Source organism: Lepus europaeus, chromosome 3 (genome assembly GCF_033115175.1).
Source record: "Lepus europaeus isolate LE1 chromosome 3, mLepTim1.pri, whole genome shotgun sequence".
Classification (NCBI taxonomy): domain Eukaryota; kingdom Metazoa; phylum Chordata; class Mammalia; order Lagomorpha; family Leporidae; genus Lepus; species Lepus europaeus.
Window position 1 is genome coordinate 156,569,358 of NC_084829.1, and position 23,449 is coordinate 156,592,806.

A 23,449-nucleotide genomic window follows, 5' to 3' on the forward strand; every position below is an offset into this window, starting at 1 on the left:
TGTGGATGTTTTCCTCGTAACTTGCACTTCTAGAGACAGCTGTGTGTGACAGCGTGTTCAGTTTTCTGTATTGGTAATACATGTGCATGGTAGGAAACCCCAGGACTGTGACTGCTAAGACCCCTGAGCTGAATAGTGCCATGACTGAGAGCCTGGCCACTAACCAGACGTCCTGGGTGCAAGTCCTGGCTCCAGGCTTCCCACTTAGTAGCTGTATGTCTTCAGGCCAGTGTTCTAGCCTCCCCATGCTTAGTTTTGGAACCATTAAATGGTCTAGGGTTTTTATGGGATGAACGATCTAGTATTTGAAAAGCATTGCATAGTATCTGGTATAGACTAAAGATCATCTAAGCGTGTGTTGAATACATGAAAATTTTTCCCACTTTGTCCTTTGTTTCTCTTTCATAGTAATCAGTGTACTTAGTTTCTCTCTCATCTGGGTCTGGAGAACCTTACATACTGGGGACAATGGGGTATTCTTCTGCTTTGTTTTTACTGCATGGCTTTAGTACCTGACTGCAGGTAATGGCCATGCCTAAAATATTCGCCTCCTAATTTCCAGAACCTATGAATATGGCAAAGGCACTTAAATGGCAAAAGGAGCTGTCCAGATAGGATCCGGTTACTCATCTTCAGATGAGGAGGTGATCCTGGCTTGTCTTGGTGGGCTCAGTGTGTTCACAGGGGCTCAGAATTGGAGCAGTACGTGTGACAAGGGAAGCAGAGGTTGGAGCAAGGTGGGGCCGTGAGTCTGGCAGTGCAGGCGACTTCCAGAAGTTGGAATAGGGATGGAGACCGTTCTTCCAGTCCTTGTCTTCTGACCTCCAGACGTGTAAGATTGCAAGTTTGTACTTGAGTGTGGAGCCCTGTGTGTGAAAAATGAAAAAACACAGTCTCCACCTTCAGGGTACTAGAGAGGGGAGGCGGGCGTGGAGGCAGATGACAGCTTCCACCCAGTGTTGCGACTTTAGTTCAGCAGTCTGCAACCTTGGTGATCCTTCTGAATCCTTTACTGTTACAAATTACCTGGGGCCCCAAAGAGCTTTAGCTATGTGAGCTATTAGAAATTTAAACTGGCAAATTTTCAAAATAGTTCATCTATTTTTTTAAAAAAAGATTTATTTATTAGTTAATTTGAAAGAGAGAGAGAGAAAAGAGATCTTCTATCACTGGCTCATTCTCTGAATGGCTGCAGCAGCTGGGTGGAGCTGAACCAGGCTAAAGCCAGAAACCAGGAACTACATTTGGGCCTCCCATCTAGGTGACAGGGACCCAAGCATTCGGGCCATCTTCTGATGCTTTCCCAATTGCATTGTATTGGAAATGGAGCAGCTGGGACTCAAGCCAACATCACAAACAGCAGCATAAAACCCACTGTGCCACAACATTGGTTCCCATTTGTTTATTTTTAAGATATTTATTTTTAAGCTATCTATTTTATATTGACAAGCATATTTTTAGTGAAATTTTTCTCCAACCTCACCTCTCCAAAAAGAGGAAAAGAATGAGAAGAGTAGCCATTCTTGCACATTTTTTTGAATCTCCTTAATATGTACCTTTTAAAAATATTATTTATTTGAAAGGCAGAGCTGCAGAGAGAAAGAGAGATATCTTCTATCTGCTGGTTCAGTCCCTAAATGGCTGTAATGGCTGGAGCTAGGCTAATCCAAACCCAGGAGCCTGGAGCTTCTTCCAGGTCTTCCATTTGGGTGCAGGGGCCCAAAGCACTTGGGCAATCTTCTACTGCTTTTCCAGGCACATTAACAGAGAGCTGGATTGGAAGAGGAGCAGCCAGGACATGAACTGGCGCCCATATGGGATGCTGCTGACATAGGCAAGGGTTTAGCCCACTACGCCACAGTGCTACCCTTAATGTGTATCTTAATAGAAGACAACTGGATTCTCATATCAGCACATGCATTTAGTGTGTGGCAGTGTATTGTGTGAGTGGAAGTAATCTGAAGGAAATCCACCCCCACGCAGATACATGTGGGTGGAAAGGGAGGCCTTTCAGATAATAGTGGGTATTGTTTGATATTACACCAAAATTCAACAAGTGGTCATTGCCCCCTTGGTTTGAAGCGATGTGGCATCTGAGACATTATGGGGGACTTTCTTACTCAGTTACATGTATTTGTTATTTAAAGATTTATTTTTTATTTATTTGAAAGGCAGAGTTACTGGGGGAAAGAAAGATCTTCCATTTATTTGCTGGTTCACTCCCCAGATGACTGCACCAGCTGGGGCTGGACCAGGCTGAAGCCAGGAGCCCAGAGCTTCTTTTAGGTCTTCCATGTGGGTGGCAGGGACCCAAGCACTTGGGGCATCTGCTGCTGCTTTCCCAGGCACATTAGGGGGGAGCTGGATCAGAAGTGGAGCAGCCAAGTTGAACCAGTGCCCATGTGGAATGCTGGCATTGCAGGCGGCGGCTTAACCTGCTGCACCACGATGCCAGCCCCTCAGTTACATTTAAATACAGGGCTTATCTTGCACTTTGAATGTACAAATTGTGTACATTGCAATAGGCATCATTTTCTTGGAAAATCTAGGGTCACAGAGTCATGAAGATCTTTCAAACATGGATGTCATTAGACAATATTAAACACACTAAGTTCTCGTTGGAAAAGTATTTAGATATTGGTGATGCATTAAATTTTCCTGTGTTCTCATGATTGCTGGACAGTTGACTTTGTTCACTTTAAAGAAAGTGTTTTCCTTCCATTTGTTTCTTTTACCAATAATTTGTATTTTGTGGGGCAGTTGTTTATTTTTTTAAAGTACTTGGTATTGTCAGTCTTATTCATTGGAGGAATTCTTGCGGGATATGCAAGGCTGGTTTGTGTGTGTATGTGTTTGCATTTTTCCTCATACTAATGAGGTTACGCTTTTGTTCACCTGTCTGTTGACCATTTGGATAAACTTTCCTATGAGATGCTTGTCCTAGACTCCCTCTCTATCTGCGGGATTGTTTTTCTTTCTCTTACTGATTTGTAAGGTTGTTTGTCTATTCTAGGTTTGAAGTCTTTGTCAGAAATATGTATGTCCTGCTCTGTGGCTTGACTTTTCACTGTCTTAGTGATCTACCTTTCCTTCAGTGCTTTTTGTGTCCTGTTTAAGAAATTTTTTCCTACCCAGAGGCTCTGAAAATATGCTCTAAGTTATCTTCTAATGGTTTTATTGTGTTCATAACTCATGTTGAGGGTTTGGGGGGTGATGGCAGGGAGGGGCTGATCAAGAGCCTTTTTTTTTTTATTTCTGTTTATCCACTTTGGCACCACCTGTTTACTAGAAGGATCACCCTTGTTCCATTGTATGCAGGATCAGCTTTCTGATAATTGAGGACCCATGTGTGCAGAGGGCTGTTGATGGAGTCCCTGGTGGCTCTCCCTTGGCCAGTTGTCCATCCTTGCATCAGCCCCACACTGCCTTCACCCTTGGCTCTGTGCACCTGTCGGTGTGCCTGGCGGTAGAACCCTTCCTGCTTTTCTTCTTCCCGGATGCCATAGCCATTTTTGGTCCTTTGCATGTCCATGTGATGCTTAGAACTGCCTCTCAATTTCCACCAAGCAAGCAAGCAAACAAAACCCGCAAGGGGATTTTATTGGGATCTGTTTTGATTGGCAGCTTTATAATATTGAGTTTTCCAAGCCATGATATTTTTCCCTTCATAAGTTATTAGTTAAATTATCCAAAGAAGCAATGTTGGGTCCATAAATGATCTCATTGTAAGCTGTAGTTTTCTTTTTCTTTTAAACAAATGACAATAGTTGCTTTCATCAGAGTACCTGAGTTCCACTCTTAGCTCTGGCTCCTGGCTGCAGCTTCCTACTAATGCAGACCCTGGGAGGCAGTGGTGACAACACAAGTTATTGAGTTCCTGCCATGATGTGGGAGACCTGGATTGAGTTCTTGGCTCCCGGTTACAGCCCTAGCCTGGATCAGTTTGTTGTGGGCATTTGAAGAGTAAACCAGTGGATGAGATATGTGTCTCCACCACCCAAAAACACGAACAAAACAAAAAACGAACCCAAAATATATTTAATGAAAAAAAAGAAGTTGGTCAAGCCCAGCTAAACTCAGCTGCACGCAGCCAAGATCAGCTGAACTCTGCAAACCTGTGAGCTAGATAAATGTTTATTGTTACAGAAAAAAAAAAATGTAATTAGGTCAGCTCAGGGCACAGTTGTCTAAATGTTTTTCCCCAAAGCTGCTGTGACACTTCATTTGTATGCCGCTGAAGAGCTGTGTGCACTTCCCGAATGTGTTGCTAAGGGTTGAAATTCAGAAATATTAATCACTTTCAGTGCTTCACCAAGGACATTCTGAAGTGAATTTGGCAGATTTCTTAATGTAAGTGTGTGGTAGTGAGGGGCACAGCAGTAGCAGGACAGCTTGGTGCCTCTGCCTGGAAGTGTGCTACTGTAGGATGCCTGTAGGTGCACCTGCTGTTGCTTTGCATTGTCCACACACATGTCCTCAGAGAGGAAAATGCAGATGACTTTTAATATTGTTCTGAAGACAATTTTGAACTTGGAGGCCCTTGAAAGAGGTATGTGAGTCATCCGGGCTGTTGGAGAGTCAGGTGCAGATGGGGAAGAGGGGGAAGGGGCGGTGGGACAGGTGAGATGGGAGGGTGAGCAAGGGGCCAGCGAGCCAGGCATAGAAGCCTGGGTGGTGAAGATCCTCAGGGGAGACCAGAGAGTGATCTGGTCCCAATCGCCTGTGAGAAGACAAAGCACGCTGGTGCCTGTGCAGGGGGTGCCTGGGAGCTGCTGATGGTCCAGCTGAGGGATGGTGAAGATGTGGGCAGGGCAGGGAGGGGGTTGGGTGAAGCAGCCCAGGGTGTCGGGCAGTCCCTGCCTTGCTTCTTCTATCTGACTTTGATCACCAGTAAGTCCCCAGGCACGTAAGTGCAGCCGCTCAGTAGCTATGGGCGGCAATGTGTCAATCAATGGGTATTAAAAAGAAAAATTACAAGAGTGCTAGGACTGAGGATGTGAAAAAGAAAAAATGAATCCCAATTCTTCCACGTTGACCATTCATTTCATTTTCCAACAAGATGCTAACGTTTGTATCTCAGCTGAGTGTATAGTGTGCAGAAGTGACACTTGCCACAAAGAGAACCAAGGGGCCAGCACTGTGGGGTAGTGGGTTAAGCCTCTGCCCGCAACACCAGCATCCCTTATGGGTGCCAGTTTATGTCCTGGCTGTGCCGCTTCTAAGCCAGCTCTCTGCTAATGCCCTAGGAAAATAGCAGAAGATGGCCCAGGTACTTAGGTGCCTGCACCCACATGGGAGATCAGTAAGAAGCTCCTGGCCATGTGGGGAGTGAACCAGCAGATGGAAGATCTTTCTCTTTGTCTCTTCCTCTCTCTGTAACTCTGCCTTTCAAATAAATAAATAAATCAGAGAGAGAGAGAGAGAAGAAGGGAGGGAGGGAGGGAGGGAGAGAGAGGGAGAAGGGAACCATGACTTTGTTATACCTTGAAGTTGAATCTGTGGTACAAATAATTTGACTCTTAATTTTTACACTGAAGTTGGGAAATGAGCATCTATACTTAATTTTCATCCTGAATTCAAGATCTTAGTTTAGGTCCATGAAATGAGCCTATGGGTTTCTTTACCTTTCTTCTTCCTTTTTTTATAAAAATATTATTTGAAAGGCAGATTGACAGTAGGGGAGGAGGAGACAGAAACATAGATACAGAGAGAGACAGACAGAGAGACATGCCATCTGCTGGTTCAGTCCCCAAAGGATTGCAATAACTGGGGCTGGTCCAGGCCCGAGCCAAGATCATGGAGCTCCATCCAGGTCTCCTACATGGGCCCAAGTACTTGGCCATCTTCCGCCACCTTCCCAGGCACATTAGCAGGGAGCTGGGTTGGAAATAGAGCAGCTGAGACCTGTACCAGCACTCTGATGGGGGTGTTGATGTCGTAGGCAGTGACTTCGTCACTGTGTCACAAAATGAATTAAAAGCTTGATGCAAAAATGTTGAAATCCATGCACACTAGGGGTCTTCAGAAAGTTCATGAGAAATGCATATTATTAAAAAAGCGACACCTGGAGTTCAAAAATTTTTTGCAGCAAAATAGACTTGTCTTTTAATTCCATTTTCTAGGAGCTGTTGACGTTCCCTTGTGTAGTCACCAGGAATAGGGACTGGGGGCAGGTTGCAGTTACACATAGGGCAGCACAGTCCGGGTCTGTGCTGTCGTCAGTACAAGGACATATTAGACCGAAGCTTGAAGGAGGTGTGGGATGGAGCCATGTGGATGTCTGGCAGCAACCCCAAGTCCTCAGAGGTTCATGCAAATGACGGGTTTAGAGACCAGCAAGTAGTACAGGCACTGAGGAGCAGCTCGAGAGGAGGCCCAGGGGATTGAGGTCAGGTGGGGCAGGGCCTCCTGGCCGTCTCGAGGTGTGACGTTTACCTGAGGAAGCGACGTGAGCAGGGTCCTGGAGTGATGGCAGGGAGTAGCCTGACGGAGGCCATGGTGGAACAGAGGCATTTGCAGTCACCCAGGAGGTGACGGTGGCTTTGCCCTTGGTGGTGGCCATGGGAGTAGAGCCCTGAGGGAAGGAGGGAGGTCCAGGGTGACTCCCGGGTTTTGGTCTGAGCAGCCGGAGGGATGGAGTCATCAATGGTTAAGGTGGGAAGACTGCATGTGGAGCAGGTGTGTAGTCAGCCTGGGGACCGCTTATGATAAACTCTGTGTAGTCACCTGCTTCCAGAATCCTTTTGAGATGGCTCATAGAGAAAGCCCACCTAGGCAACCCCGTGAAATTCATGAAAATTAGCAACACAAGGAGAAATGGAAGAGATTGAGCGGGGTTTCGTGGTGTTGGTGCAGCGGGTTAAACTGCTGCATAGGCTGTGCTCGTCCCACGTGCGATGCCTGGGTTCCAATCCTGGCTCCACTCCAGCTTCCTGCTTCCTGTTTGTGCACCCTGGGAGGGAGCAGTAGTGGCTGCAGAAGTTGTGTCCCAGCCACTCACATAGGCGACATCGGTTGGGTTCTTGGCTCCTGGGGCATTTGGGGAGTGAATTAGCAGATGGGAATTCCCTATCTCTGTCTCCCTGTCTCTCAAATAAAATAAAAAAGTTTCATAGAAAAGAGATTTTCATTCAGTGTAAGTGGCACACGTTTGTTTTTAGGTGAAAAGAAATCCATAAACCTTGAAATGCAATTGTAGCACATCTGCTCCTTTCATTTCAGACAATTCAACTATGATCTATTGTATTTTATGCATTTATTTCTGACCCTACAGTACTCAGCTATGACTTTCTGTTTATAAATGGGCTATTTCCGTATAAATCTTTTCATTTTGTATCTTCTTTTGCCTTTGGCCATTAACATCTTTGACATGTAATTGGAAAGTGTGACTAAGTTCAAGCAATCTTATTTTGTCGCTTGTTGGTAGCCCTGGGAAAATCTGTTTGGAAACAGGCATATGGAATTGTTAGCAAGATTGTTGTGCACCTTCTGCCCGGAGCTGTCGCCAGTGAGCAGACAGGGTTCCAGTTTGGACAGTGGCAGGATGGCCCCTCATTCAACTGTCTTCCTGAGCTGCAGAGCACTAGAGACCCCCAAGTGGGATCTGTTATCTCCCACAGCAACCTTTCCCGTGGCACTTACTCGCTCTTAAATTTCCCTTTGTGAATAAAATTCTGACTCCTGATTCAGTGGATGACTGCTCATGTCATGCCTCTGTGAACTTCAGGCATCGTTTCCAAGTAATATTAGCAAAATTATGTTTTATTGCATTTCATCATTATTTTCTAAGAAGGAAGGAGGAAATGAGGTGGGGCTGATGATGCTGATAAGCAGGTTGGGTTGCCTAAGCTTAATACCATGACCCAAAAGTGCCATTAGCAGGTGTGCTGGAGCCCACAGCCCTGGAGCCCCAGGTGGAGGTCCTTTCATCTTGAGCTTGTCAACATGTCTTCTCACGAAACAAGAGATTAAGATGTTTATCAGGTGTTTTTAAAAGGGGAGGTCTAAAGAGAAGTTTTATAGCTTTTAGATCTCTGGGAGTGGAAGCTCATAGAACTTACACGAGGATACTTCAAACAGTTTATAGAAAATGAAATTTAACAAGTTCATTGGTATAAAAATTTTTGAAATCCCATGGACATGAGAGATTTCTAAAAAGTTGGTGAAAATACGTACTATGAAAAGATTATGCTTGGATTTCAAAATCTTGGGAGGTACCAACGTAAATGTATGTTTTAATTCCGTTTTCTGTGCACTGTTTGAAGTATATCCAAATATTTACCTCCCATGCTTCTGTTTTAGGGTTGTATTCTGTAAACGATATTCATGTGAGACTGCCTACGTGTTACCTTGCAGGGACCGTGGGTTCTTCCTCTTTTGAAGTCCAGAGCGTGTTGCCTGTATGCCTGATTATTGCTTTGTGCTAACAGTCTCTGTATGCGCCCCATGTTACCTTCCTTGCAAACAGGGGACTTGAAGAATACAAGGATGTTTAGGACACAGCAGCTAGCACAATTCTTGGTGTTGAAGGATAGCTGTTGGGTAAAAGATCATTAGGAATCTCTTAAAGCAAAGTTAAGGAAGTGCTCTGGATGGTGTGTTACAGGGGATAGAAAAAAAGCCTTGGAACACACTTGTAGCTTCTCGGATTTCTTCTCCATAAAGTCAGTGCAAGGCGAGCTTCTGGAGACTTCCTCAGAGCCGAAGCCTCCATTCAGTTGCACATGTGTGTAGGGGACTCCAAGCTGCCTGTGCTCTGTAGCTGAGAACCAGATGTTCCGGTCCTGGATCCTGGGAGTCTTCTGAGCCCAGCTGGTGCCCCATATCCAGCCTGCTCTGTGATTCCAGGAGGCCATTGGTGCCCATGTTGGAAAAATGGGAAAAGCAGCATAGTAGCTGCATGGTCATTGGTACAGATCGATACTGATGGTTTAACTTGGAGGTAGGGCTGTTTACCAGAGAGTCTGGATCCCGAGTAAGAGTATCTGGATTCTAAGTCCCCACCTTGGCATCAGTGGCCTTGGGAAAGCTGTTCTCACCCCTGTTTTCCACCACTCTTAAAACGAGGGCCTGGACAAAATGGTCTAGAATCTCTCTGTTGGCTCATTCATTGATTTAATATGACTAAAGTTAGCAACTCAATGACTACAGGAATGTGGATTTGTCACCAAAGTTCACGAAGTGAAAAAGCAAAGAAACAGAACAAGCGTCTCCAGGTTGGTTTTGCTGCAAATCTCATTACGTCTTTAAATAGAGTCAGGTCTGACTGCTGGAGAGAAGGTGTTTGTTAAGGCGTCGCAATAATAGCAGCCTGTCTTGATGTAAAGATCACAAAGAGCTGAAGAGCATTAATTACCCCTCGCAGCACCCTGAGGGAGCTGAGCTGTGTTATTATCTGTGACTTTCACAGCTGGGGAAATCAAGGCACAGAGACACAACGAGTCACCAGGAAGTTGGGCAAGGTCAGAGTCAATCACAGAGGGCCAGAACTGTGCCTTCTTGGTTTTCCTGCCACCTAGAGGGAGATGTCTGGGTTTTAACTACTTTATTCCTTTCAAAGACTTCTCTGCTAATACACATGGAGTAAAACCCACTCCTAGCGAATTTAGCAGAAACTGAGTTATGATGGTTGCTGTCCTCTTGTGTGGGGGCCGAGATGAGGAACTGCCTGCCTCGAGGTCATTTGATCAGCACTGATTTCCAGTAATAGTGTCACCATCTTCTTCTTGTGTCTTTTTTGATGGCTGAGTTATACTAATGTGATAAAGTGACCACTTCCTGTGATTTGGTTCACTTAATGTGGCGTTTACAGTAATTCTGATTTCAGTCTTGTAAAATCGACGCTGTAAAATCTTAGTTTCTTTTAAGAAAATTGATATATGGTGAGTGGTGTGGTGCCTTGGGTAGGGCTGTTGCTTGGGACATTTCATATCAGAGTGCCTGGGATCGAGTCCCACCTCTGCCTCTGAGCTAGCTTCCTGCTAATGCACGGGGAGACAGCAGATGTTGGCCCGTGTGCTTGGGTTCCTGCCACCCGTTTAGGAGACCCGGGTGGAGTTCTTGGCTCCTGGCTTCCACCTGGCCCCATCCTGGCTGTTGTGGGCCTTTGAGGAGTGAACCAGCAGATGGAAGATCTCTTCCTCTGTCTCTCCCTCCGTCTCTGTCATCCTGCTTTGTAAATAAATAAATAGAACGATCGTTCACATACCATACAACTGACCTTTTACCCTATACAATTCAGTGCTTTTTGGTGTGTTCATGAGGTTGGGTAGCTGTTGCCAGTATCTAATCCTACCATGTTCTGATTACCCTGGAATAGAAACCCCACACCCATCAGAAGTCTCTCCTTGTGTTCTCCTGCCTACCCAGCACCGGGCACCCACTGTGCTGTTTGTCTTCCCGTGGGTGGGCGTGTCCTGATCTTTCCGTGTGCATGGAACCACATGCTGCTTAGCCTGTCATGGCTGGCTTCGCTCATAGCATAACATTTTCTAAGTTCAACTCCAGCTTTCAGCACAATCCTCTTCATTCCGCTTTGTGGCTGATGAATGGTCTGTGTTGCATTCTTTTAATCCAGTAGCACTTACTGAAAAGAGGCGTTGCTCAAGTTACCTTCTCCCATGGCAACGTTCCCCAGTAGACTCTTGTGCGTTGCTGTTGTCTAGATAGCTTTACAGGGTTTGCTGAGAACGCCAACTCAGTCGTATGTAAGGGTTTTGAATGCAAGTTCTACTTCATTAAAATGCTTTTCAGTGTGGCATTTGTGGGGCGGGATCCTCCCAGCTAGGTGGGTGTCCATTTCAGGTAGTATCAAAACCTAGGTTGAATACCTCTTTTATCATTGGATTTGCAGTTGTCATCAAAGATGAGGTTCTTTGTCCCACTTTGCACCTGCTGACGTTTGGTGGGAGGCCTTGTGCTGCCTTTCTTTGGGCTAAGCACACTGCCTGGGTCTCAGCCCTCGCCTGCCTGGAGAGTGAAATGGGAGTGTATCTGAATTCTCTCCTTCCATCATGCTTACAAGGCCCATAAAGGTTGCGTGGAAGTGGCAGGCAGCACATTCCTACCCTGATAACGTCTCCCATATTTCTGTTCCTCGAAGTGCTCTTTCAGATTCTAAGGCGCTTTATCACGGTACACTTGAATCATATGGTGGCAGCCTGCTACTGAGAATCACTACCATCATTTACTTCTGTTTATCACCAGTGTTAGCTTGCATTGTCAAGAATATTGCCAATGGGAAGTGTGAGCTTAGGTGAAGTGGACTTGGGAGATTAATGAACTTTACATCTTCCTGATGTGTTGTTTATGCTACGGTAGCCTTTATTTCTCTGCAAGCTTAACATATTCAAGCGGCTGCTTTGAATTTCTTTGACACAAGAATAACAATGAAAAACAGAGAGTCCTAGATATGGTGAGAAAAGCAGATTGAGAGACGGGTGTTTAGCGTGGTGGTTAATGTGCTGCTTAGGGCGGCCACATCCCATAGCAGGGTACCCGGGTTTGAGTCCAGGCTCTGTTCCCGATCCCAGCTTCCTGCTGTTGCACACCCTGGGAGGCAACTCAAGCACTTGGGTCCCTGCCACCCACCTGGGAGACCTGGATTAAATTCCTGTCTTCTGGCTTTGGCCTGGCTCAGCCCCACGCTGTTGCAGGCATTTGAGGAGTTAGCCAATGGGTGGGAACTCTCTGCCCCCTTTCAACTAAATTAAATTTTAAAAAAGAAAAGCAGATTGATTTTTATCTGTATTAGAAGTATGTATTAAATGGGATCTTTTTATATAAACCTTACAGTTTAGAACTTGACTAACCTTTGAATGTGGACAGATCACTTTTTTTCCTCTCATGGAGTAGTTCATCTATCATTTGATGTAAATGATTTTATTATCATTCTGTTCCACTGAGTAATGATGAGTCATAGCTGATGAAAGCTGTCTCAAACCATTGTGGTGTTAAAGTAAAAGCATGAATAAAACTTCAGGAAATCTAAGTGAGTTTAAAACATGCATTGCTATATAAAGTTTGCAAATTGATACTTGAAGTTGGAAAATTCTTAGTTTTTCTTTGCAGATGATCTCAACATTCAGTGTGCTCTCTGTACCATTATAACTGCATCCCATGAGCATTAATCCAAGATAAGAGTGAGTGAAGCTTAGGGAACTGAAGAAAAATCTTAATTTTGGATTTATAAAATGCTATTGTTTCATAACTGGCAGCTTTGATCTACCAAAATCTTTTTTTTTAAAGATTCATTTATTTATTTGAAAGTCAGAGTTACACACAGAGAGGAGAGGCAGACAGAGAGAGAGAGAGAGAGAGAGAGAGAGAGAGATCTTCCATCCACTGGTTCACTCCCCAGATGGCGGCATTGGCCGGAGCTGCGCGATCCAAAGCCAGGAGCCTGGAGCCAGGAGCTGCTTCCGGGTCTCCCACGTGAGTGCAGAGGCCCAAGGACTTGGATCATCTTGTACTGATTTCCCAGGCCATAGCAGAGAGCTGGATTGGAAGAGGAGCAGCCAGGACTAGAACTGGTGCCCATATGGGATACTGGCGCTTCAGGCCAGGTTGTTAACCTGCTGCGCCACAGTGCCGGCCCCTGTGCTTCTTTTTTTAAACAGAAGATACATGAAGATACTGGGTAATCTCTACATTTCTTTTTTTTTAATCTAATCTTTGTTGACTTTTTAAAAAAGATTTATTTATTTATTTGAAAGAGTTACAGAGAGAGAGAGAGAGAGAGAGAGAGAGAGAGAGAGAGAGAGAGAGAGAGGGGTCTTCCATCTGCTGGTTCACTCCCCAGTTGGCCACAACTGCTGGAGCTATGCCGATCTGAAGCCAGGAGCCAGAAGCTTCTTCTGGGTCTCCCACGTCGGGGCAGGGGCTTTCCCAGGCCATAGCAGAGAGCTGGATGGGAAGTGGAGCAGCCAGGACTTGAACGGGCGCCCATGGGGGATGCCAGCACTGCAGGCTATGGCTTTACCTGCTACGCTGCAGCACCGGCCCCTCTGTGATTCTTTATGAGCTGTTCACTCACGGAATTGTCTAGTGGAAATTCTCAGAAGCCAAATATAAAAATTGACCAAATCAAATAGATTAAGAGCCTAATTCACAAAATTATGTTGTTTTATCTGAATGTGAGCAGATGTAGCAGAATATAAGTGTTAAATGTCAAAGATGTGTAACTCTAAAGCCTCAATGGATTATGTAGCTGAAAACTTAATTAAACCATTTGTTATTCACTTAGGGCTTTTTTGATATGACTTTTTAGATTTTTTTTTTTCAGGCTTCATAGAAGATCACCCTATAGTTTTCACGGCAAAGGAGGTTCCTAAGGATTAATGATTTAATCAACCGAATTGCTTTTGAGCCTGAAAGTCCAATTAAATAACTGTTTATGTGGATGTTGTATTTTACTTGCTCTCCTGAGCGTGTTCTCTGTTTCTCTGGGAAGTGGCGGAGATGGGTAGTCATCGGGTTCCTGCGCTGGGCTGCCTGCTTTTGGGTGCACTTTGCATCCTCTGATGCCAGTTGGTCTTCTGCAAGTTAAGGTTGAGGTCCTGCCCATAGGGGAAGGCAGAGGTGTGTTTCCCAGAGTCCGCGGCACTGCCCGCCAGGTGACACCTTTGGAAGTGTGCGGGTCTGTTTTTGGTTATTATAGTGATTTGGGGGACAGTGGCATTTGGTGATTGGAGATGGTGTTTGGAGATTGTTTCTGAGATGGTGGATTGGTCTACAGGACCTGCATATGGATGGGAAAAAAAAGCACATGGAAATAATTATGTGAGCCAAGAACTTACTCCATTTTAGGAATAAACACAAATCCCACCGCGTGCACCGCTCCCCCTGCCCCCCAACTTTAGCGTACTTTGAATTTTTTGGAAATGCAGAAACCTGATAAAGCAAGGGAAGTATCTGTCCTTGGTTTTCTTCAGGACTTCGCTGAGGAGTTTTGTCTTTTTGGAAGATTGTGTCAGTGCTGGAGAGAGCAGCGGGACCCGCTGTGGTACAGCCTGGGACACAGGCACCACGGTCGTCTTCAGTGGCTCCCGTGGACGGTGCCCTCACAGCTTCCAGGGTGGTTTTGCCCACCACTTCCATATTGGAATATGTATTCATTTTTATTACACGTTTTTTTTTTTCATTTCTTTTCCTCCCTGTGTTGCTATTAAGGAAATATATTGCTTTTTATGCAATGATGTGTATGATTTTCATTTCAGAATAGTAAAAGTATATATTATCAAAAAGAGAGCTTTGGCTCTGACAGAATTGAGGGTCAGTATATTGCAGTATATGATTTAAGGCATGAAAAACATAGTTCACAAAATAATTTCTGTTCTCGGCTCATCCTTTTAGTGCACTTCAAATGAACACTCAAGTCCCCGGATGGAAGCAGGACTTCTCCTGACACTATGATTACTGTCTTAGTCCATTGGTGCTGCTATAACAGAATACCACGGCCTGGGCAACCCATAAACAGAAATGTTCAGGCTTGCACTGTTGGAGACGGGGGAGTCCGGTATCAAGCTGTCATTAGGGAACGGCTCTCTGGCTTAGTGGTTAAGACACCCACGTTGTGCATCGGAGTCCCTGGGCTTGATGACTGACTCCAGCCTGCTGACGGCAGCTTCCTGCTGATGTGCAGCTTGGGAGGCAGCAGGTGCTGGCTCGAGTGGTTTGGTCCCTGCCATCCACATGGGAGAGCCGGGTTGAGTTCCACACTCCTGGCTTGAGCCTTGGCCCAGCCCAGCTGTCGTAGGCATTTAGGGGGAGTGAACTGGTCTATCTGTCTCTCAAATAATTAAATAAATACAATTGAAAAGTTATAAAATAAAAACAAAATCAAGTTGCAGTTAGGTTTGGTGATTCTGGTTCCAAGGTGGCACCTTGAATGTGTTTTTGTCCTCACGTGGTGGGGGCAGAGGGGGCAACAGAGTGGGAAAGAGTGGACCCACTCCCGAGAGCCCTTTCCATCTGGGGGATCGCATTCTCAGTGCGTCACTTGTGGGTGCCACATTCAAGTGGTAACAGCCACCACCATCAGTTTCTTTAAATTAAAAAAAAAAAAAAAAAAAAAGCCTTCTTGAGTAACAGGGGAAAGCAAATGCTGCAATCCAGTTGGGTTCCTCATTTGTGGCTGCAGGGATTGGAACTGGTTTGAGAATTTTCCTTCAGTTTCTTTTAAAAGTCGTGAGTCCGAGAACTTTGAAGGTTTTGTCACACTTCCATGGACCATGGCACTTGGATTTTCTCCAGGAGCCAGTTGTCTGTCCCCAGGGGGCTGGCCCCTCGCTCCGGCCCTCCTATGTCCACATGCTTGCTGGGGTCTCCAGGCTCTGCTTGAAGCCCCCAGGGTCTGGAGAACTTGGCTGCCCGTTCTCTTGTGCCCTCTTTGAATGAGATGGAGATCCTGAGCAAGTTGGGAATCATGGAGTGGCATCACCTGGAGGTAGCATACATTAAAGCTGCCACCTCCAGTGAGAGGCAGGCTTCCTTAGCATTGACGCTGGTAGGGACCCCACCACACACACCAAGCTCCAACCCAGGTTGCCCAGGGCCACCGTTTTCCGAAAAATCCATTCTTGTACACATCACAGTTAGCACCTGGGCGCACTCGTGCTTCTGCCGTGACGGGGGAAATTGTTGGCAAACCCACACTCTGGAATATGACCTCTACTAACCTGGCTGGAAGTGATGTCGCTGAGAACTCTGAATTCAGATGACGAACTGTGTGGGTGACGCACCCTTGACTTTACCGTTTCCGAATGTGTCTATTTTTACATCGGCACCAGGATGTTTCTTTTACTCGCATTTTGCCCTTTAGTTGCACAGGATTTGGGCTGCCGGTTCCTTGGCCGACAGTGACACGAATGAGCGTGCACTGATGCTTCGTCCGGGAAGAGAGACAGAGTGAACCCGGGACTTTTTAACGAAAGCCTCCTGTTTCCCCCGGTGGCCCACAAAGAACTGTAGGGCCTGCAGAAGAGAGGAGGTGGTCATTTCCCGTGCTCACCTGCCTGGGTGGCATCCATCTCTAAAAGCAGGTTGTTGGTTGAGCTAGAAAGGTGGCTGGGCAGACCTTCCTGCAGCAGCTGACCCGTCGCCTGGTCCCAGACGGCTGCACCTGCACCGTGTGTGGTCCGCATCTGAATGAAGGAGTGAACAAGTGGGAGCAGTGGGTCCTGCTCACCCAGCCGCCGAGTTGCAGCTTTTCTAGGCCAGGGTTAATGTTAGATTTTTTCAGATTGCCACATCTCACCATAACCTATTAATTTCTACAAGGAATACAACAGAAAGAAAGACAAAAAGGTGTTTTCCTGATACCAACAGATCTATAACTGGGTTGTTTTTCATTATTTTCCATCTCCTGGGCCAGAGACGAGCGGATCTGAACGTCTAGACGGTGCAGTGCGGAGTGTGGGTGGCAGGAAGTGTTTGCTTATCCGTGTTCGATAGGGCTGGGGAGTCCTCCACCTGTCCCAGTGGGTCTTCCAGATGAGGGGCTCTCCCAGACGGGGGAGCTTTTCGGTTAGTGGAGGCTGAAGCTTGCTTTCCTCGCGTCAGCACCTGGTGCTCAGTGTGTGGGCACAGGACACCCAGGGCGGGAGGCCTGGTTCCAACAGCTTTGTCAACCAGCATTGGGTTTTTACCAGCCTATGCTCAACCCCTCCACCCCCCTGCCAGTCTTGTATTCCAGAGTATTCCTTTTGCTCATTTCTTCTCTAGGAAGAACACTAAGGGCACACTCTGATGACCAGGATACAAGTCCTGGGGAAATTGAGACTCCTGGAGCCAGGAGTGGGCAGGCCTGGACACTCGGTTTCCCCAGGACAGCACTGGTGCCCTGCTGGTCACTGCAGGGGCTCTGTGTGCCAGATACCATTCTGCCTGGGTGCCACCCTGTCCAAGCTGGTGCCTCAGTTCTGGGGCCCAGCAGCACCCAAAGCCTCCCTGGAGTCAGGGGGCCGGGGAGTGGTGGAGTGGCCTCCCAGATCCTAGCTGAGCGTTTTACCCCAGGGCTGGCAGGCTGCTGACAGGGAGGAGTCAGGTATTCTGGGATCAGGTGAACCCCACGGCTTTCCTCTTGCTTGCCTGCATCCCTAGCATCTTCTCGGAAAGCACACGAGTTCCCCTTTGTAAGAGGCAAGCCGTGGTTTGCGGAGATTCAGTACCCCAGCTGCAGAGTTTCGGGAACACACTGAAGGGCTGACTCAGAGTTACCCTGGTACCCACCATGGATGTCGCCATTGTCTGGGGCATCCGCTAGGCTCCAAGGCTCCCCTGCCTTCTCCTCGCAGAGCTCCTCATGCGCTCGAGGTGGTCTGGTTGTCCTCTGTGTGCGGGACTTCATACCTGCCCGCTGTGGAGTGGCGCCACGGACATCACCATGAGTCAGCGCAGGTGTGGCTTCCTGTCGCGTTTCCTGTCCTTGATGTAACTCTTGGGAAATAGGGAAGCACCTGCTCACTGGTTACAGGTAGACAGCAGTTGTGCACGTTTGATCCCCATTCCCAGGTGATGTCCTTTTACACTGTGTGGTCTCTCTCTGCGGACACGGAGGTGAGAGACCCTCTGCTCCTCCACCTTGTGTGCACTGGCACTCCTGGAGTTCTCCCCTTGGCCCTCCTCCTGGCCCCCTCTGCCCAGTCTCTGCTGGGTGCCTTCCATCCTGTTGGCTTTAGTGGCTGACACCTGGGGTCTGCCCGGGGTTTGGGCAGGTAATCAGCTGAAGCGAGAGTTGCTTGGACAAGCCAAGGAGTTAGTGGGAAGGTGCCGGTCCCTAAAGGCTGCCTCTCTGGGAAGATACCTGCAGGGGCTGTTGTAGCAAAGACCTGGGAGTGTCTGGGATGCAGGAGCAGGGCGTGCAGGGTCCTTGCCTCTGCCATGCGCGTCTGTAGATGTGGAATGTTCAAGACTGCACTCGAGGTTGGTTGCTCGCTGCTTCCCTTGTTGGTGCTGGGCTGGCCCTTCCCGAGTGTGGTGTTGTAAGCTGTGCTTTCCTGTAACGTCCTCTGAGAAGCAAGCTCAAGCTAGCCAGCGTTTCAGAGTCTCGGCCCCTGTTCCTGGGCCCCTCTCCTGCCTAAATCTTATACTCATTTGCACGCGCCTGTGTGATGTGGTTTCCAGGGACTGTGGGAGGCCAGTGCCAGGGTCCTCGCCTGTCATTACTACCTGACATTTCCCCAGTGACTGCTCGTGCCTTTGTGATCATCAGCAACACTGAAGGGTAGCTTAGACTCTCTGGGCGGGAGCAGGATGTTGGAAGAGAGAGGAGGAAGGAGCCGGAGCTGCAGAGTTACGTTGTCCATCGAGGTGTTTTGCTGGCAGCCTCCTCCTGTCTTAGAAGGAAGAGCCTGTGTCGTGGTGGGAAGGGGCAGGTGCATCATGGGTTGGCATTGCTGTCTCTCAGCTGTGTTGCCCTCCCAGGATCCCAGAGCTTTCAAATGGCTTCCAGAGGCCACGTCCTTGCCCTGTCCTGCTGGGTGGTTTCTTTGCCAGCACATCTCTCCATGCCTTTGGCGCTTAGATCCCCTCACCGTGACTTCTGCTTGGAACCAACTGGCTTTGGAAGCCATCTGGTTTCACCTAGTTGAGAAACAGTCTATCCAGTGCCAGACTTGGGATCAAAACTTGGGTTGTATGTTGGTGGAGTGGTCTTTCCACTTCTCTTGAATTTTGTTTCTTCATCTTCCAAGCTTCTTTTTTGAAGTGAAATGATCCAGGATGGATGTTCGGTCTTGCCGAAAGCAGCCACATCCCTGGATTGTACGTAGTCCCTGAACCATCCCTGGATTGTACGTAGTCCCTGAAAGCCGTGCTCTGTCCCTCCAGCCTCTCTGTCCCCATTTTGTCATCTGCAACGACACGCTGCATTTGAAGCTTTTCAATTCTGTACCCCACGGGAGTAGATTAGAGCCATCTACTCGAATACTTAAGATTCTGTCTCCCAGTTTTGCCATATCCGTCTCATCATCCCAAGGTTCCAATCTAGTGAGATGAGACTTGGGAACGAGTCTGGGTCTTTTGGCTTCCTTTGACTCATCCCACCTGAGTCGTTTCTCGCTCAGCCTCACTGCCTCTTCACTCTCCTCCTCTTCCTCCTCCTCCTGCTGCTGCTGTTCTCCAATGAGGTCAGTGTTGTCATCATCTTTGCTATCTGTAGCTCCACTTCCTGTGGTGTCTAACACATCGACAGGGTCATACTGGCCCCAAACTTTTCATCACTCCTGCCAGGCTGGCCTTTTCCTAGTCCTTAGACTTGATGTGATTCTTTGGTGTAGGGCATGACACAGTCAGCAGGTGGTGGGTAGAGGCCACTACTGCCGCATCTGCTGGTGAGGGCATGTACCCCTCGATGTGGCTCTTGTTTGCCAGGTAATCATTGAGCACCTGGAGGTGGGGGGGGGGCATCAGCTGTACCCAGGGGCTGGGGGCAGAGGAGGAGAAGGGTGCAGGTGGTTGGTGCCTGGCACTGAGAGAGAAAAGGGGCATTGCTCTTGAACTTGTTAACTTGAGAAACAGCGGGTAGAACTATTGAGAAGGGGACGTATGTGTAGCCGTAGGCTGGAAACTTCCATGTGCTAGGTACTTTTAATCTTATTTTTGAACCTCTACTCACAAGAGTTTACTCTTGCCCTTGGGACTTTAGGTTTAGAATGAAATTGTGATTGTTGCCAGGAAGAGAGCATTGCTTGCAGATGATCAAGTTGTGGGTGGCAATAAGTATCTATATGACACCACTGGTTTTCTATAATATCCCTTGCAATTTTGCCCTCAGCCCACACTAGGGAAATACCACCAAAAGTCACTGAAGTTTGATTCTTGGTTCAAATATATTATTTGAGAGCAGTGCTTTGGGAGATCCAGTTTGTGCAGCAATGGGGAGAGTGACAAAGCATTTCAGTAGTTGTTCTCATTGGTCTCCTTTGACCAAGCAGGATGTTGTTTCTTCATAAGACAGCCATGTGACCTCGTAACTCCCTGAGGGCATGAGGAGCCGCTTTCGGGGCTGTAGGCTGCCTCTCACTTTCCTGTCTCTGTCTGAGCTTGCTCCCGTCATGACCCCTCCCTCTAAATGACTGATCTCATGCATATCCTTGTCATTTTCCCTGCAGATTTCAGCAACGTCCCTGACATTCCAACTGGTCTGAAAAGGAGCCAGACAGATGGCACCCTGGATCAGGTGTCCCACAGGGAGAAAATGGAGCAGACATTCAGGGTAAGATGTTGGCCCAGACCTCAGACCTAGAACCGGGCAGGCAAGGGCTGTTCCCACCTTCACCTGACATGGGCACAGGTTATCTTCACCCAGGGCCCAGCAGTTGCTATAGACTTTTTTTTCATGAAAGAAAAGTGTTTGCTTATTTATTTTTTAAGTTTATTTTTGGGGCCAGCATTGTGGTGTAGTGGTGTCTGCAGTGCCCGCATCTCATATGGTTGCCAGTTTGAGTCCTGGCTGTTCCACTTCTGATCCAGCTCTCTGCTGTGGCCAGGGAAAGTAGTGGAAGATGGCCCAAGTCCTTGGGCCCCTGTACCCACATGGGAGACCTGGAAGAAGCTCCAGGCTCCTGGCTTCAGATGGCTCAGCTCTGACTGTTGTGGCCATTTAGGGAGTGAACCAGCAGATGAAATATCTCTCTCTCTCTCTCTGCCTCTCTCTCTCCGTAACTCTGCCTTTCAAATATGTAAATAAATCTTTAAACATTTATTTATTTATTAAAAGGCAGAATGACAGGAAGAGAGAAATGTTTCATCTACTAGTTTACTTCTAAATGGCCAGAAGAGCCAGGGCTGTGCCAGGCTGAAGCCAGGAGCCAGGAACTCCATCCTGGCCTCTCAGGGGCCTGGACACTTGGGCCATCACCCTCTGCCTTCCCAGGTACATTAGCAGGGGGCCAGGACTCAAATCAGCACTCCAGTACGGGATGCTGGTGTCGCAAGCAGCAGCTTAACCTGCGGCACCACGATGCCAGCCCCTCTTTGTTCACTCAGTCATGAAGTGTGGTACTCATAGAGGCTGTTTGCTTGTGGCAGAGCATCTGTATCCCCGACACTGCCGGCACCGCCCATCCCACATTAGGATAGTTTTGCTTAGCTGTTTTGAGAAGGAAAACCAAGTCTAGGAACTGGGAAAGTCCTGTTAAATTACTAATCTGTTCCTTTCCTACATTGTTTTTGTTTGGCTGAAGGTAAGTGATTCCTGGAATGCTGTCATTTTTGTGTGGTAGAACGTAGGACAGAACTTGCCACGGTGATGTGCACCACTGAGTGGCGTTCAGTGTGTTCACATTGCCACTGTCGTCACCAAGCATAACCATCATCTCAGAGAATCCCTGTGCCAATTTAATCATAGCTCTCCTTCCCCCCTGCCCCCAGTCCCCTGGTAACCCCTGTTAGACTTTTGATCTCATTTGCCAATTCCATCTACCTCATGTAAGTAGGATTATACAATATTTGTATTTTGATTTATTTCTCTTTGCCTATTGTCAAAGTTTTAGGTTCATCCATGTTGTGGCGTGTGTCTGACTTGCTTTTTCACAGCTGAATAATATTCCACTGTGTGCGCGCCAGATTTTGTGGCTGTGTTCCTCCATAGGTGGACGCTTGGGTTGTTGTTGCCTTTTGGCTTTGGTGAGCGATGCTGCCATGAACATAGACCTCCAAGTTAGTGCTGGGCTCCTTGTTCTCAATTCTTTGGGGTGTGTACCTTGGAGTGTGTACCTTGAGTCATAAATAATCCTGTGTTAGGCTTTTTGCGGGACAGCCCAGCCTGGTTCCACAGTGTGGGCCATTTTGCACGCACCACCCCTCCCCCGCCATAGCCATGTATGGGGGTCTGATCGCCGCCCGTGCTTGGCAGTGCTGTTCTGCTCCATCCTGTTCCCACGTTTTTGGCGGTTCCTACCCCTTCAGAAATGATCTGAGTGACACGGTCTATTACAGTGTCTCATCGAGTTTTGACTGACTTTGAAGTAATAACTCTGTGTTACACTTCTTGCTTTTGTCTTAAGTACAAAATAAGAATGGCGGAAATGGAGGCAATGACAGGTATTTAAATACAAGTTATAGGGGGCCACGCCCCAGCTGGGTTTGGACTGACGCTCCTGGGAGCTGGTGGCCTGGGCAGGCAGCTGCGTGGCACACTCTCCGGGGAGCGCTGATGCCCCTGTTGGGGGTGTGGGTCATGTGGGAGCCTGCCAGCCTCGGAGTGGGTCCCAGCGGCTGCCAGCTCACAGTCCTTCCTCCCGTCTCCCTTTCCCCCATCCCCAAATCCTCTCCCATTCTTCATCCACCTCCCCCGAGCTCTCTCCTCCTGTCCCACCCACCTCTTCATGCAAAGCGAGTGTGCAGCCGCCTCCCCCAGTCTGGTTTGGCTCCCAAGATGCAGTTCTTTTGCTGAGCTGAAATCCATCAGTGCTTGTAGTCTTTCTGCTCTGTTCCTTCTCTGGTAGGTTCTGTAAGAAACCCCACATCATTCATCCATCTTTTATAGGAAGCAGTGGGTCCCAGAGCATCAAATGTGTTTTGAGTGTCTTAATTTTTTTTATACCCCTTGATATGGATTAAGCAGAACTTGGCTCCCCAAACTTGGGCAGAAAACCCAGAGTCTTATGTGGATGATTAACGGATTAGTGCTAGTGGTTGATGGATCGGAGTGGAGGCTTGATCCAATTCTGACATGCGAAAGTGGGCCTCTGGGGAGTGGTTGGCTTGGGTAGGTTGCGAGGGAGGAGTCCCAGGGTTGAGTCATGGCAGCCTTAGAAGGAGAGAACACACAGAGGGTAGAAGGCCTGCTTCCTGCCTCTCTGCGTCCCAGCACGCCACGTGAGCCTCGCTCTGCAGGTGTTCAGCGGATGCCAGACTGGTGGGGCTGCCGATCTGGTAGGCTCAGCCTCCCAAACTGTAAACGGAAATACCTCGTCTTCTTCAAGAGCGGGTCCTCTCAGGTATTAGGCTGTAGTGAAGACGAGTGGACTAATTCATCACGGTGCGTGTGCCCGTGGGGGGCTGGCACAGTGCGGCAGCCTGGGGGAAGCCACTTAACGCCCTTAGGAATAATGACTTTCCTCTCTGTGTAATCTGCTTGTGTTACATGCTAAAGTTCTTACAAGGGAATTAATTTCCTCCCAGAATTCATTTTAAGGGTCTATAACATGCATTAGATATGCCACACGTTAGCATGGTCAGGCCATTTCCATGTCTGCTATAGAGCAGTGGCTATCGTAACTGTGAGGGCCTTTTTTTCCAAGTGAACATTGAGCACCACTTAGACATTTAGAGGTGGCGGGAAAGCTGCCGATCAGGCTGAAAGTGGGGTGGCTTCCATTGTTAACCTTGTCCAGGATGGCGGGCACTGGGCTTTGTGGCTAATTCACCTGCATCTTCTATTAAAGTGCTTGGGTTTGAGTCCCAGCTCTGCTTCCAGTTCCAACTTTCCACTGTTGCAGGCCCT

General features: G+C 47.7%; 1 protein-coding gene and 1 pseudogene across 5 annotated transcripts in view; one reads left to right on the forward strand and one right to left on the reverse strand.

The window, feature by feature from the left end:
* TIAM2 (TIAM Rac1 associated GEF 2) overlaps positions 1-23,449 on the forward strand; it is a 258,811-nt gene that overhangs the window by 196,017 nt on the left and 39,345 nt on the right. For all 5 annotated transcript variants that reach the window (XM_062186961.1, XM_062186960.1, XM_062186964.1 and 2 more), the window contains one exon: positions 20,112-20,215. In XM_062186961.1, coding sequence (XP_062042945.1) covers positions 20,112-20,215 — 104 coding nt within the window. The remainder of the gene's footprint in view (positions 1-20,111; positions 20,216-23,449) is intronic.
* LOC133756374 (elongation factor 1-beta-like) lies at positions 6,301-20,056 on the reverse strand (annotated as a pseudogene).